General features: G+C 42.6%; 1 protein-coding gene across 2 annotated transcripts in view; it reads right to left on the bottom strand.

Moving 5' to 3' along the window:
• LOC109902324 (rab GTPase-activating protein 1-like) overlaps positions 1–17362 on the bottom strand; it is a 162881-nt gene that overhangs the window by 91878 nt on the left and 53641 nt on the right. For both annotated transcript variants that reach the window (XM_031786311.1, XM_031786313.1), the window contains exons 12-13: positions 7469–7562; positions 6671–6821 (exon numbers count right to left, since the gene is read on the bottom strand). In XM_031786311.1, the coding sequence (XP_031642171.1) occupies positions 6671–6821; positions 7469–7562 (245 nt within the window). The remainder of the gene's footprint in view (positions 1–6670; positions 6822–7468; positions 7563–17362) is intronic.

Consider the following 17362-nt stretch of genomic DNA (forward strand, 5'->3'; position numbering starts at 1 on the left):
GTGGCCCAGTAGTGCAGCTGGCCTGAAGACACTGAGGGCGGTATTGTGAGTGACAGATACTCACTGAGCCCAAGGGCACTTCTCATGCAGAAAGGGATGACAGCTCAGGAACTGAACACAGGGGTAGGCTAGGGCTGGAACAATGACAGAGAAGACAGGGCTGAAACCCAGAGGAATCCCAGAAATGAATTTGATGGAAGGAGAAGTGTAGATTATCTATTTGAATATGTGAAATGAAAAAGAGATTTACATAACCATTTCACCTGCACAGGCTGAAACAGTCTAATGCAAGAGACATGCAACAATTCAGAATTGCCTCTTGCAGGGTTCATACACATTTTGTCGGATGGAATTTCATAACTTAAAACCCAATTTTCATTACCAACAATTGGCAGCGTCTATGCAATCGACAACAAAAATTGCCGTAATGTGGTACCAACACTGGGAGGCTCTCTGATCCCATGTACCATCTCCTGTTGTTGAGCAAGGCACTTAACCCCCCCAAAAAGTAGTAAACCTGTTTGGCAACTATATAAAACACATGTGGCCAACCCTCAGCCTGGAGAACTACTGGGTGTGCAGACTTTTCAACAAGGCTGCTCAAACACATCAGAGCCGGTTTGTCAAGGCCCAGTTGAGCAGCTAATTTCTAAAATGTGGTTTGTTAAGAGGGGGACTGGAATAAAAGCCTGCACCCCCATTAGCTCTCCTACCTAGAGGATGGTTGACCACCCTTGATAAAAACCATTGCAACATTAAAACCTAATATGTTTTAGGCCTTTTAAAAGAATTTGCTCATTCAACATATCAAAGACCAAATGGCTATGGTAGGCAACAAATATTTTGACTGAGTTTGACACAAGCCCACAAATGTTCAGGAAATGTAACTTTTCTAGTTTACTCATAATAATCCTAGCTACCTTAGAAGTGTTTACTTTGCAGACTGACTAGAATCTATTAAATCGCAATGTCCCATACTTTGGATGCCCAAATCAACTGGAAGTACAGCGCATTTGGAAAGTATACAGACCCATTAACTTTTTCCACTTTGTTATGTTACAGCCTTATTCTAAAATGGATTACATTGCTATTTTGCCCTCATCAATCTACACACAATACCCCATAATGACAAAGCAAAAACAGGATTTGAGACATTTTTGCAAATGTATTAAAAAAATGAAATATTTCTTCCATTCTTCTCTGCAGATCCTCTCAAGCTGTTAGGTTGGATGGGGAAGCATCACTGCAGCTATTTTCAAGTCTCTCCAGAGATGTTCGATTGGGTTCAAGGCCGGCCTCTGGCTGGGCCACTCAAGGACATTCAAAGACTTGTCCCGAAGCCCCTCCTGCATTGTATTGGCTGTGTGCTTAGTGTTGTTGCCCTATTGGAAGCTGAACCTGTGCCATAGTCTTGAGGTCCTGAGAGCTCTGGAGCAGGTTTCCATCAAGGATCTCTCTATACTACTATAGACAGTAGAATAGATAAACTACTATACACTACTATAGACAGATGTGCGCCTTTCCAAATAAAGTCCAACTAAATGAATTTACCACAGGTTAAGTTGTACTAACATCTCAAGGATGATCAGGATGCACCTGAGCTCCATTTCGAGTCTCATAGCAAAGGGTCTGAATACTTCGGGTAAATAAAGTATCTGTTTTGTATTTTGCAAAAAAAATCTAAAAACCTCTTCACTTTTATTATTGGTATTGTGTGTAGATTGAGTTTAAAAAAAATGTTTATCCATTTAAGAATAAGGCTGAAAAGGGGGAAAAGGGGAAGGGGTCTGAATACTTTCCGAATGCACTGTATCTACAAAATAAGTTTTGAAATTGCATCGCCTAATCCAAAAGAAAGGCTACATCTCATCTTTATTCCTAAAATCTATGTTCACAATTCACAAATTATTTTGATTCAACACGATTGAAACTAATCCCAACTAATACAATGCAAAGTGAATCATATGTTTTGTCAAAAAATAATTGTTTAAATGAATCATTCAAAAAAAGTAAATCAACTTTGTATAACCGAAAGACGGTTGAAATACATCTCTATCATATGTTATAGGCTAGGCCTAACTGCTGCTGCAATGTACGACTGTCTCCCTTTCCTTGAGCAAAGGCCGCTCGTCTCGCACTACAGATGTGCCACTGTCATTCCGATCCTGGCTGATAAAATATTTACGAACTGTGCCTAAATAAACTACATTGACAGAAATTATTAAATACATTTCCGTTTCGTTTCTCAAAACTTTTCCAGACCTGGAAAACACCATTTAAAAATTCCATGACTTTACCTGACCGTACGAACACTGCTCTTGGCGCAATTGAGTACAGTAACCATTTCAATTGATACGCCACCAAAATTCCATCTTCATGGAATTATCTTAAAACCTAATCTAGCAAGTGGTCTATTGACCAGGGAAGTAGGCAATTTAAGAACGGTTTATTTATTTAGCATTTTAGGATTAACATTTTTGGAGACCAATCAATAGGCGCTTAGCTCTGTCACCCTCCAAACCAATTTGCGGCAATGTGATAGCCGAAATGGGACAAATTAATACAGCCTGCCAAAGTTAATCATGAATAATGTCTTATTACCATAGCAACAACTAAATGATAAATGAGTTCAAAGAGCAGCAAAGTCAAGCCAGTATCTGGGAGCATCACATTAGAAGGGTCTAAATCAGACAAACAGAATATGGGCACGGAAGAGCATCACAAGTAGAATGAACTCAAATCCAAGCGTGTTTCCATGGCAGCTCATCCACTCCCCCCCCCCCCCCCCCCCCCGGTTTACATTTGTACAGCATTGTCTGTGGGTTACCACGCGTGGGTGTCTGATTAATTCTAGTCCGACTCTACACTCCTGATGCTACCTTTGATTGCAGAGACTCACTAAATGCCACTGCAGAGCTAGCTGGAGTGCGGGCCAAATATGACATAAAAATGGAGCTGAAGCACCTTGAGAAAGACAAAGGTCCCTCATCGAAGATTTAATTATATCCTTCAGAAAGACTGAACTGTTGTTCATTGCGGGCCTGAAGAAGAGGAAGAGAATGCATTAGTGGGATCCAGGTGAGACTTGACAGCGGCAAAGCCTCTGAAGAGAGCGATTTTACTCCTTGGACTGGGACAGTCTGTCTGTACCAACTGTGGCTTGAGCTGCAGAATACATGTTTCATACAATCATACATTTCTCTTTAGAGAAACAAACAAAAAAAATCTGTATAGTGCATCCCTGCAATTGTAAAAAGAGTAATTATCAAATATTGTTCTCATAGTACATTTGAGATATAAATAGGCCTAGTGAGCAAATAATTGAAATATTGATAATGATGTCAATTTAAGTTTTGTGAATCGCGAAATACCTGACAATCACGAAAGATGAAAAATCAATCTTCATTCTGGCAAAACAATAATTTCTTTCCACAGACATCGGTGACTTCCAATCTCAGAGACAGGCCAACACTATTTTTCGAGACTTCCAATTTGAACCTACATCCAACTTTTGTCATTGGTTTTGATTGATCCCGACAGAGGAACTCTAACTGTAATGTGAATTGGCAGCACTACAGTGTAAGTGCCTTTCTGAGGAGCAGACTCCAAATAGCTTTCAATCTTTTTTTAAAGCCATGGTTCAACAGCAGCACACCTTTGAAAGATCACACAGGGAGAGTAAAAGGTTGTGAAAAATCTACTCCCAACAAAGTGCCACACAGACTGGGAACTGAGTTATTTGCAATTTAGCAATAATCTTTAGACCGACAACGAGGAAGAGTGTGTGTGAATGCGTGCAGACTACATGTAATGTTAAAGTGAAGAGGGTACGACACTTAACCATATCAAAACTGGTATCCAGGAGTTAGGCTACCAGGGAACCACACAAACCAAAACATCCTTTATGTTCGGAGAAAACGCTTGTTTAAAATGACATTCAGCCAAGTACATTTTTTATTTAAAAAATAATAATAATAATAAGGGCACAAAAGTTTAAAATTTAAACGTGAATTCTTGAGGAGCAAAAAAGGCATGATTTGTCTGCTGTGGCAACCCAGACACCTGAGTATTAGCTTCGACGAAGTCAACGGCAACTTGCCGGATAACATTTCTTATACTGTACACGTCCTACCAAAAACATTCACGGTGAGCCTCAAAAAATGACTTGAAAATACACAAGAGCAGAGAACAGCCCTCTCTCCTCCCAATAAATCCCTTTTCCTGCAGTACAAACCAACCCAGTGTCGTCTTGTCTAGCGACACGTGCAATTCTGAGTCACTGTCAAATATGAGTGTCACCATCAGAAAGCAGAGTGAAATGTGCCCTGATTTATACCCCCATAACCAGCCGCGGCACAATTCCTTGGGATTCAATCAGCATTAGAGTCATCATTGAGGGGAGATCGGCCCATTAATAACGCAGACGTCGAGCCCCCCCCTGGGATTTTAGCTGGCTATTAATAGCACCGGCCACCCAGTCTATCAACATCATTACATGCAACAAGGAAGGGAGCCCACTCAAAGAATTACAATGATTGAGTGAACGCTCACCAAGATATTCTGTCACATAACCTTCCTTACGTAAGCTAGTGTTGTGGTATATTTAGGAGCTCATCTGGACTGCTGCTATTTTCTGCCTCCGTGGGAGGCAAGGCGGCTGGGCACACACACACACACACACACACACACACACACACACAGAGAGAGAGAGAGCGGAAGAGAGAGAGAACTGAGGCTTTGGGTTAAAGACGCAAGGCGAGGGTAAATTTATACCGGCAGGCAAGAGACGACGACAGCCCAGCATAAATACATGTCAAAGGAGAAGCCTGTTGCGTTTCATTCGGCATTAAAAAATAATAATAATAATAATAATAATAATAGTGCCCCATGCGCGAGCGGTAACCTTTAGTTTATGGATCCATTTTGCCGCTCTCTTCAATCCCTCTATTTCAGGCAAATGATCACGGAGTGCGTTGTATTTTAAGACCCTCTCCTGAAAGGAATGAGTATTGTTTTATACACCAAAATGAGGGGCTGTCGCCTACTTATCCTCCTCACAAGTCCTCATGCAAAAAAAATATATTAGTCCCTTCGAATTAGCTCTACGGTAGTAAAAATCATGGCTGCTCCAAAATAGATTTTGTGCCATGATCTACCAGCCGTTGGATAAGAGACTAGGCAGAGACCAGTCAAGGTGGAATGAATTGGGGCTGTGGGTAAGCCTGGTTAGGGGTTATGTGGGTGTATCTGTCAGACAGACTACACAGAATGATGCTTCATATTAGTTGTGGCATTTTAGTGCCAGGACAACAGTGGGGCTGATAGGATTAGCCTCTGTCTGACACATGGCCTCCACACGCCCCACACTGGGTGATAGAACCGTGGTATGTGTAGTAAAAAGAGGTCACACACAATGACTGGGCTACTGCCTAGTAGCACACATATTAAAAAGGTCAGGATGCCAGAGATCCACTACTGTACATCTCTGAAGGCTGAAGAAATAAATGTGAAACTATATCACTGCTGTTCCGCCACATACTAGACACATGTTGTACTTGTGCAGCGAGCGATTCAAAATGCTATATTTATCTAAAGCTAATAGTCAACTTAATTGTATTTCAAGTCGTGTTCAGGCAGTCCTACATTTGAGTTGGACCCTTTTCTAAAGTCCCAGATTTTGAAAGCGCCATACAGCTTGTTGTCAGACACTCAAATCCGAGTGTCCCAATGTCCCTTCCCTATCCCCTTGTCAAACCAAATCCCCCCCAAAAATGTATTTAACCACGAGGACTGTTAAATTGTGCCAGAGTCAACAGTAGTGCCTTTTTACTGTGGGAAAACTCCTGTCATCACCCATGCTTGGCATCAGAACCAGCATACCTCCAAGAGAAACATAAGAGAATTAGCTAAAGGCACAACTCGGCTCGCTGTGGGATCAGACCATCCACATTCAAGTTGAACTGATCCGGATAATTCAAGATGCACCGAAACAATCTGGCATATTCTAGTTGAACTGATATTGTCGGGCAAATTCAAGTTCAACTGAAATGACTTTGACGATGAAGTGCTTCTGATGTTTCAATGCTGTTTCTATGTCAATCATGTCATGGTGAAGCCAATGACATTTCCAAATTGTGTGGACCATGAAGTTTTTCCAATTCTAAAACGGAAGGCTCTTTATGGAGCTAATTTACTGGCCTGTTGTGACAGTCCTTCGGTCTCTCCAGGGGAATGAGGGACAACTGCAAGGTGGCACCTACTGGAATAGGTATGAGAGAGATTCCCTTCAGGGCACGTTGATGCAAATCATTACTACACTTTCACGACCCCAAGTTGAAGAGCATGTTTTTCACACCAACGTCTTTAAGGATTGTCTCTGCACTCGAAATGACAATTTGCGTGATGGTTATACAGTACACGTATTTTCCTAACTCGTGTTCATTTCTGCAACACTTACATTTTAATTACAGCCAACATGCAACCATTTTGAAGGCAACTTCTCAACCTTTACACTTTAGACAACAGAACTGGAGAGTACATTCAAATACATGTGAGAATCACTAATCGTGTGCTTGCGTGTGTCTCAGTGTGCTTGCGTGTGTCTCAGTGTGCTTGCGTGTGTCTCAGTGCGCACGCATGCGCACGCATGCGCGTGCCTTTCTCGCCTTACCTTGGTGATGAGGATGCGGTATTTATCAAGCAGGTCCTGGTCACTTTGGCAGCCTGAGAGGAGCTGCCAGACCTCAGCCCTGAGGGCCTCAGGGACCCCAGGCTTCACCAGAGCCGTCAGGCCCTTAGGCCGCACAGACAGGTTCCCATGCCTGACACACACACCACAGAGGTAGTTAGGAATCTGATATATATGAAGACCTTGAGTTCTACTCTTCATAAAAGCAGCAAATTCTTATCAGGGTAAAAGGCTATCTACAGTACAGGCATGGGCGGGGATTTCCATTATCAATGTTGCGTTCCTGGGTCTATTTTTATGAGGACTGAAATGGAGGCCCCTTGAAATAATGTTATTAACGTGACCACACATAATGCAAACCAATTCATATGATCGGAAAATGTATACAGTGAACGCGTTTCATTCAAGTAATCAAACAGTTCTCTACAGCTTTCGGTTAGGACTTGCATTTAGTCTCTTGTGAGATACACCTACGGTTAGTTACAAAGCATAGGGAGAAGATGACGTGTATATGACAGTCGCATGAAGAGTGTTGTACATCAACGACGGATGAATCTCAGTGAAAGGAGCAGCCATATGGTACATACAGTATGACTTATATCGTCACGCATATGAAGGCTTTATGAATGTTTATGAACGCTACATCTCTACTGTGGAAAAAGTGCCCATGCATGCAATCCTTCATCATCATCATCCTCCTCAACTCAATGATTCCATACATTTTCAGTACAACTGCCCAATTGTGGTCATTATGACTGCCACCCTCCCTGTGAGTCTTACCATCTATTGAGGATTCCACCCCAGGACTCCAGAATCTTCTCAGGGCAGTCTTTGGACACATCACCGGTCCCACTGGAGATCTCGCTGTCACTATCTGCCGAAGACACAAGGACCGGAGTTTAATATCAGAGGCCAGTTCGTCATCTCTGGCTCGTCAGGAACAACCAGTCTTGTATTATGAGAGGTTTGCGATTTGTGAACAATATTGAATGCTTATGCTATTATTAGGGTTTGAATTACAGCAGGGCTAGGGGATTGTGGGGCCACTGTATAACAACTAGAAATATCAAAATGAGCCCCAATCACAATCGTCAAAAGATATGTGGGGCACCCCTTAGAGACTTCGGACATTTCAAAGAGTCAATGTATCATTTGAACACTGCTATTATCGTTAAAAACTAACAGTTAGATGTATCCATTTTTAATTTGAAATCCAAATTTAAATGGAAGTCAAACATTAGTACAGTGTTAAGCCAGAGCTGCAGTCCCCTGGGCTGCTGTAAACTGGGCAGCCTAATGCTCTCCTCTCATGATGGAGCTCTGATTCCAAATAACAGCTGAGAGAAGTACCCTTATTCGCGTTTTAAAACACACACACGTTCGTCTGGCTCACACACTCGAGCGCGATGAGGTCTGAAGCGGACCTGGCTGTCTCACACATTGAGTGGCTGTGGAGCAGACAGCTCCATGCGGGCAGGGTGATTGGCTACAAAGGAAAAAACATCATGCGGTGCCTTTCCGAAAGTATTCACACCCTTGACTTTATCCACATTTTGTTGTGTTACAAAGTAGGATTAAAATGGATTTAATTGGAATTTTCTTGTCAACGAGCTACACAGAATACTCTGTCAAATTGGAAAGAGGAATAAAAAAATTGCATTATTATTGGAAAATGAAACCCTAATATATCTTGATTAGATAAGTATTCAATAAACGTTATGAATAACCTTTGGCACAAATACAGCTGTGATTCTTTCCAGGTAAGTCGAAGCGCTTTGCACACCGGGATTGCCCGTTATTAAAATATTATTCAAAATTATTTCAAAATAAATATTCAAAATCTGTCAAATTGGTCAACGCTAGACATCCATTTTCAAGTGTTGCCATTGATTTTCAAGCAGATTTAAGTCAAAACTGTAACTAGGTCAGGAACATTCAATGTCTTCTTGGTAAGCAACTCCAGTGTATATTTGGCCTTGAGCTTCAGGTCATTGTCCTGGTGAAAGGTGGATTTGTCTTCCAGCACGGGCCTCCTGAGTGGCGCAGCGGTCTAAGGCACTGCATCCCAGTGCTAGTTGTGCCACTCGAGATTCTGGGTTTGAGTAGAGGCTGTGTCGCAGGAGGATGGGAGACACATGGGGGCGGTGCACAATTGGCCCAGCATCGTCCAGGTTAGGGGAGGGTTTGGCCGGCAGGGATGTCCTTGTCCCATCGCCTACTAGCGACTCCTGCACAGTGCACGCTGACATGGTCACCGGGTGTACAGTGTTTCCTCCGACACATTGGTGTGGCTGGCTTCCGTGTTAAGTGCGCATTATGTCAAGAAGCAGTGCGGCTTGGTTGGGTTGTGTTTCGGGGGACGCACGGCTCGTGACCTTCGCCTCTCCCGAGTCCGTACGGGAGTTGCAGCGATGAGACAAGACTAACTACCAATTGGATACCACGAAATTGGGGAGAGAAAAATAAATAAAAAAGACAACCAGATTTTCCTCTAGGACTTTGCCTGTGCTTAGCTCTATTCCGTTTCTGCACCACCCTCCTTTTGAAGGTTCCAGTCTGTTATTCAAACTCAATCAGCATGACAGAGTGATCTTCAGCCTTGTCCTCGTCAACACTCACACCTGTGTTAACGAGAGAATCACTGACATGATGTCAGCTGGTCCTTTTGTGGCAGGGCTGAAATGCAGTGGAAAAGTTTTGGGGGGGATTCAATTCATTTGCATGGCAAAGAGGGACTTTGCAATGAATTGCAATTCATCTGATCACTCTTCATAACATTCTGGAGTATATGCAAATTGCCGTCATACAAACTGAGGCAGCAGACTTTGTGAAAATTAATATTTGGGTCATTCTCAACTTTTGGCCATGACTGTACACGCAGAGGCTTTATCTCAGATCCTACAGACTACACGCAGAGGCTTGTATCTCAGATCCTACAGACTACACGCAGAGGCTTGTATCTCAGATCCTACAGACTACAAGCAGAGGCTTTATCTCAGATCCTACAGACTACACGCAGAGGCTTAATCTCAGATCCTACAGACTACACGCAGAGGCTTTATCTCAGATCCTACAGACTACACGCAGAGGCTTTATCTCAGATCCTACAGACTACACGCAGAGGCTTTATCTCAGATCCTACAGACTACATGCGGAGGCTACAGCGCCTATAGAAAGTCTACAAACCCCCCTGAACTTTTCACATTTTGTTGCGTTCATTGTAGTTTTCGGTCATTGATCATCAACAATAAAAAAAATAATGTGAAAGTGAATGAATGACTAGCCCCCTTCTTTTGTCCCCATACATAAAACATCTTTAAAAAGGTCCCCCAGACAGGTATTGAATTTCAAGCACAGATTAAACTACCAAGACCAGGGAAAGCCTTATAAAGGGCAGTGATTGTTAGATGGTTAACAATGACAAATGAGATATTGAAAAAATCTTTAAGCATGGTCAAGTTAATCATTGTGCTGTGGATGATGTATTAAACCCACCCAGACACATCAAAGACGAAGTCCTTCTAAACTGAGCTGCAAGACAGGAAGGGAAACTTGAAAACAGCTACAGAGTTCAATGGCTGTGATGAGCAAAAACTGAGGATGGATCAACAACATTGTGGTGACTCCACAATAATGACAGAGTGAAAAAATATTAAAATATACATAATAGAAATACGCAAAACATGCATATGTATGCAACGAGGCACTAAAGTAATACTGCAAAGGAACACACTCTTTGGCCTAAATGCAAAGCCTTATGTTTGGGGCAAATCCAACAACACGTCACTGAATAACTGCCTCCTTATTTTCAAGCATGTTAGCGGCTGCATCAAGGTATGGGCATGTTTAACATCGGCAAAGACCGGGAAGTTTTCAGGATGAAAAACGTGACGGCGCAAACCACAGACCAATTCACCTTTCAGCAGGACAATAACCTACAACACAAAGCAAAATATACACTGGAGTTGCTTACCAAGAAGACACTGAGTGGCCAAGTTACAGTTTTGACTTCAATCTAATTGATAATCTATGGCAAGACTTAAATTGCTACCTAGCCATGATACCCATCACCTTGACAGAGAAAAGCTCTTGGAGACTTACCCCCCAAAAAACTCACAGCTGTAATTGCTGCCAAAGGTGTTTCTAACATGTTTTGATTCAGGGGAATGAACACCTAACTAATCAAGGTATATTAGCGTTTTATTTTTCATTTTTCATTTCATTTCTTCTTTTGTAGATTGACAAGAAAGCCCAGAATTAAATACATCCCACTTTGCAACAATAACATTTTCAGAAATCTAAGGGTGGTTACTTTCTATAGGCACTGTATCTCAGACTACATGCACTAATCAATATCTTACAAACTATATACAGAATATATTGTCTTCCTCAAAGGCTTGGCTGCAAACAAAGCCTATATCTCACAGGCTGTGTACAGAGCCTATAACGCAGACTACAAACATGGCATTCATCTCATAGACAACATAGAGGCCTATATCTTACAAACTACACTGAGTGCACAAAACATGAGGAACACCTTCCTAATATCGAGTTGCACCCCCTTTCTGCCCTCAGAACAGCCTTAGTTCGTCGGGGCATGGACCACAAGGTGTCGAAAGCATTCCACAGGTACAATGGCCCACGTTGACTTCAATGCTTCCAGCAGTCGTGTGAAGTTGGCTGGACGCCCTTTGGGTGGTGGACCATTCTTGATACACACGGAAAACAGTTGAGCGTGAAAAGCACAGCAGCGTTGCAGTTCTTGACACAAACTGGCACCTACTACCGTATCCTGTTCAAAAGGCACTTCAAAATTGTATCTTGCCCATTCCCCCTCACACATTCACAATGCATGTCAATTGTCTTGAAGATTATTATTATAATTTTTTTTTTTACCTTTATTTAACCAGGTAGGCAAGTTGAGAACAAGTTCTCATTTACAATTGCGACCTGGCCAAGATAAAGCAAAGCAGTTCGACAGATACAACGGCACAGAGTAAAATAAACATACAGTCAATAATACAGTATAAACAAGTCTATATACAATGTGAGCAAATGAGGTGAGAAGGGAGGTAAAAGGCAAAAAAGGCCATGGTGGCAAAGTAAATACAATATAGCAAGTAAAACACTGGAATGGTAGTTTTGCAATGGAAGAATGTGCAAAGTAGAAATAAAAATAATGGGGTGCAAAGGAGCAAAATAAATAAATAAATAAAAATTAAATACAGTTGGGAAAGAGGTAGTTGTTTGGGCTAAATTATAGGTGGGCTATGTACAGGTGCAGTAATCTGTGAGCTGCTCTGAGTTGGTGCTTAAAGCTAGTGAGGGAGATAAGTGTTTCCAGTTTCAGAGATTTTTGTAGTTCGTTCCAGTCATTGGCAGCAGAGAACTGGAAGGAGAGGCGGCCAAAGAAAGAATTGGTTTTGGGGGTGACTAGAGAGATATACCTGCTGGAGCGTGTGCTACAGGTGGGAGATGCTATGGTGACCAGCGAGCTGAGATAAGGGGGGACTTTACCTAGCAGGGTCTTGTAGATGACATGGAGCCAGTGGGTTTGGCGACGAGTGTGAAGCGAGGGCCAGCCAACGAGAGCGTACAGGTCGCAATGGTGGGTAGTATATGGGGCTTTGGTGATAAAACAGATTGCACTGTGATAGACTGCATCCAATTTGTTGAGTAGGGTATTGGAGGCTATTTTGTAAATGACATCGCCAAAGTCGAGGATTGGTAGGATGGTCAGTTTTACAAGGGTATGTTTGGCAGCATGAGTGAAGGATGCTTTGTTGCGAAATAGGAAGCCAATTCTAGATTTAACTTTGGATTGGAGATGTTTGATATGGGTCTGGAAGGAGAGTTTACAGTCTAGCCAGACACCTAAGTATTTGTAGTTGTCCACGTATTCTAAGTCAGAGCCGTCCAGAGTAGTGATGTTGGACAGGCGGGTAGGTGCAGGTAGTGATCGGTTGAAGAGCATGCATTTAGTTTTACTTGTATTTAAGAGCAATTGGAGGCCACGGAAGGAGAGTTGTATGGCATTGAAGCTTGCCTGGAGGGTTGTTAACAGTGTCCAAAGAAGGGACGGAAGTATACAGAATGGTGTCGTCTGCGTAGAGGTGGATCAGGGACTCACCAGCAGCAAGAGCGACCTCATTGATGTATACAGATGTATACAGTCGGTCCAAGAATTTAACCCTGTGGCACCCCCATAGAGACTGCCAGGGGTCCGGACAGCAGACCCTCCGATTTGACACACTGAACTCTATCAGAGAAGTAGTTGGTGAACCAGGCGAGGCAATCATTTGAGAAACCAAGGCTGTCGAGTCTGCCGATGAGGATGTGGTGATTGACAGAGTCGAAAGCCTTGGCCAGATCAATGAATACGGCTGCACAGTAATGTTTCTTATCGATGGCGGTTAAGATATCGTTTAGGACCTTGAGCGTGGCTGAGGTGCACCCATGACCAGCTCTGAAACCAGATTGCATAGCAGAGAAGGTATGGTGAGATTCGAAATGGTCGGTAATCTGTTTGTTGACTTGGCTTTCGAAGACCTTAGAAAGGCACGGTAGGATAGATATAGGTCTGTAGCAGTTTGGGTCAAGAGTGTCCCCCCCTTTGAAGAGGGGGATGACCGCAGCTGCTTTCCAATCTTTGGGAATCTCAGACGACACGAAAGAGAGGTTGAACAGGCTAGCAATAGGGGTGGCAACAATTTTGGCAGATAATTTTAGAAAGAAAGGGTCCAGATAGTCTAGCCCGGCTGATTTGTAGGGGTCCAGATTTTGAAGCTCTTTCAGAACATCAGCTGAATGGATTTGGGAGAAGGAGAAATGGGGAATGCTTGGGCGAGTTGCTGTTGGGGGTGCAGTGCTGTTGTCCGGGGTAGGAGTAGCCAGGTGGAAAGCATGGCCAGCCGTAGAAAAATGCTTATTGAAATTCTCAATTATGGTGGATTTATCAGTGGTGACAGTGTTTCCTATCTTCAGTGCAGTGGGCAGCTGGGAGGAGGTGTTCTTATTCTCCATGGACTTTACAGTGTCCCAGAACTTTTTTGTGTTAGTGTTGCAGGAAGCAAATTTCTGCTTGAAAAAGCTAGCCTTGGCTTTTCTAACTGCCTGTGTATAATGGTTTCTAGCTTCCCTGAACAGCTGCATATCACGGGGGCTGTTCGATGCTAATGCAGAACGCCATAGGATGTTTTTGTGTTGGTTAAGGGCAGTCAGGTCTGGGGAGAACCAAGGGCTATATCTGTTCCTGGTTCTAAATTTCTTGAATGGGGCATGTTTATTTAAGATGGTTAGGAAGGCATTTTAAAAAAAATATCCAGGCATCCTCTACTGACGGGATGAGATCAATATCCTTCCAGGATACCCCGGCCAGGTCGATTAGAAAGGCCTGCTCGTAGAAGTGTTTCAGGGAGCGTTTTACAGTGATGAGTGGAGGTCGTTTGACCACTGACCCATTACGGATGCAGGCAATGAGGCAGTGATCGCTGAGATCTTGGTTGAAGACAGCAGAGGTGTATTTAGAGGGGAAGTTGGTTAGGATGATATCTATGAGGGTGCCCGTGTTTAAGGCTTTGGGGAGGTACCTGGTAGGTTCATTGATAATTTGTGTGAGATTGAGGGCATCAAGTTTAGATTGTAGGATGGCTGGGGTGTTCCAGTTTAGGTCGCCTAGCAGCACGAACTCTGAAGATCGATGGGGGGCAATCAGTTCACATATGGTGTCCAGAGCACAGCTGGGGGCAGAGGGTGGTCTATAGCAGGCGGCAATGATGAGAGACTTGTTTTTAGAGAGGTGGATTTTTAAAAGTAGAAGTTCAAATTGTTTGGGTACAGACCTGGATAGTAGGACAGAACTCTGCAGGCTATCTTTGCAGTAGATTGCAACACCGCCCCCTTTGGCAGTTCTATCTTGTCTGAAAATGTTGTAGTTTGGAATTAAAATTTCTGAATTTTTGGTGGTCTTCCTAAGCCAGGATTCAGACACAGCTAGAACATCCGGGTTGGCAGAGTGTGCTAAAGCAGTGAACAGAACAAACTTAAGGAGGAGGCTTCTAATGTTAACATGCATGAAACCAAGGCTATTACGGTTACAGAAGTCGTCAAAAGAGAGCGCCTGGGGAATAGGAGTGGAGCTAGGCACTGCAGGGCCTAGATTCACCTCTACATCGCCAGAGGAACATAGGAGGAGTAGAATAAGGGTACGGCTAAAAGCTATGAGAATTGGTCGTCTAGAACGTCTGGAACATAGAGTAAAAGGAGGTTTCTGGGGGCGATAAAATATCATCAAGGTATAATGTACAGACAAAGGTATGGTAGGATGTGAATACAGTGGAGGTAAACCTAGGTATTGAGTGATGAAGAGAGAGATATTGTCTCTAGAAACATCATTGAAACCAGGAGATGTCATTGCATGTGTGGGTGGTGGAACTAATAGGTTGGATAAGGTATAGTGAGCAGGACTAGAGGCTCTACAGTGAAATAAGCCAATAAACAATAAACACAGATATAAATCATTATTTAACCTGTCTCCTCCCCTTCATCTACACTGATTGAAGTGGATTTAACAGGTGACATCAATAAGGGACCATAGCTTTCACCTGGTCAGCAATGTTCCCTATAGATTTTTTCAGCGCTGAGAAAATTTCTGGTCTGCTGAGCGCAAACTTGACAATTGTGAATATTCTGTGCAAGTTCCAGCGAGCATTTACTGTAAACACTGAGTCTGTACCCGCTTTAAGTTACAGTTTTAACAGTGGCCAAGTAGGCAACTGTGGCTATTTGATCATAATGTAGGCCTACCAGAGTGGCCTATCATCAAAAACAATGGAGAAAATACATCCCATAACATGGAAATAGCTGTTCTATCATTCAGCCTACAGTAGCAGCCAGTGTGTAGTGTTCAATGTAGGCCTACATTCCATGAGAATAAAAAAATTAAAATAAAAACCATGCAGGGCTTGACCTTAACCTGTTTATCTACTTGTCCTTCAGACAAGGAGGTGACTGAAAATGTGTTGTTTGATGCAAGAAACAACTTTACAAAATAAAATGCATTATTCCCAAACCATTATTACAGAGAATCAGACAAATGATGCTACCCTCTGCCTACTGGCTACTTAGCTTATTCAAGCCTGTCTCCAAACACAACATGGCCCCTTTAAACAAAAAAATATCTTTACCTGACTCTTTTTTAAGCTCTCTCGAAATGTATATGTTTTGTGCTATTGTAGAAAGCAAATCAGTCCCCCATTGCTGGCTACAAATGATCTATAAATTGGGCTAATAACTCACTAACTAGCAAAGGATATGAATCAAATGTGCACACGTGGCTACATGCAGCTCTCACGTTAATATCAAAACAAGCGCATCTACTCAAGACCGCTCATGCGGTAAACACAGTCCAGTTCAAAGTAAATGTCAAAGATCCATATATGGCAATGGTCAATTTCATATAAGATTTGTTTTTAAACGTAAGCCTATGCAACATACCTATGCTAGGTAAAGCTCCGCCTTATCTCAGCTCACTGGTCACGATGGCAACACCCATCCGTAGCACGCGCTCCAGCAGGTGTATCTCACTGATCATCCCTAAAGCCAACACCTCATTTGGCCGCCTTTCGTTCCAGTACTCTGCTGCCTGTGACTGGAACGAATTGCAAAAATCGCTGAAGTTGGAGACTTATCTCCCTCACCAACTTCAAACATCAGCTATCTGAGCAGCTAACCGATCGCTGCAGCTGTACATAGTCTATTGGTAAATAGCCCACCCATTTTCACCTACCTCATCCCCATACTGTTTTTATTTATTTACTTTTCTGCTCTTTTGCACACCAATATCTCTACCTCTACATGACCATCTGATCATTTATCACTCCAGTGTTAATCTGCAAAATTGTAATTATTCGCCTACCTCCTCATGCCTTTTGCACATTGTATATAGACTCCCCCTTTGTTTTCTACTGTGTTATTGACTTGTTAATTGTTTACTCCATGTGTAACTCTGTGTTGTCTGCTCACACTGCTATGCTTTATCTTGGCCAGGTCGCAGTTGCAAATGAGAACTTGTTCTCAACTAGCCTACCTGGTTAAATAAAGGTGAAATAAAAAAATAAAAAAAAATAAAAAACAGTACTGTAGCAATGAGGTTTGTGCAGTAAGCTAAAGACCCAATACATTATCATTGCTTCAATTGCCTGCCAATGTATTGTTGTTTAGGACATTTTTTTCCAATTAAATGTCTAAATATTAGGTAGGCAATATGATCACCCCGGTAATAGATCCATTGTTGTATTACTTGTGAGGCACAGTGGAGTGAGCTTTTCATTTTACTAGGTGGTCATTTTACTGATGGTCAGTCTCAGAGGAGGGAGAGCAGCAGACTGAGGGTCTGCCTCTCAAAGTCCTTCCGCTCTCCCTTTCCTCCACTGACACTAACCAAAAAAAGGGATAATCTTCCAGCTGATGGCAAAACTTGAGTCACACCGCATTATTTCTGCCTTATGCACAAATTCATGTCGTTACTCACATGAAAAAGGAAAGAGAAATATTCCTTGATATTCAAAAAGACGCAAGCCGCTAATAATAACAACGCAAGCCTATGGATACACTCATTTATCCTGCTGCAATGCTTGTTGTAGAGATGAATGGAAATAGGAAGAAAGCACATTT

This window comes from Oncorhynchus kisutch, linkage group LG13 (genome assembly GCF_002021735.2).
Source record: "Oncorhynchus kisutch isolate 150728-3 linkage group LG13, Okis_V2, whole genome shotgun sequence".
NCBI classification, from domain to species: domain Eukaryota; kingdom Metazoa; phylum Chordata; class Actinopteri; order Salmoniformes; family Salmonidae; genus Oncorhynchus; species Oncorhynchus kisutch.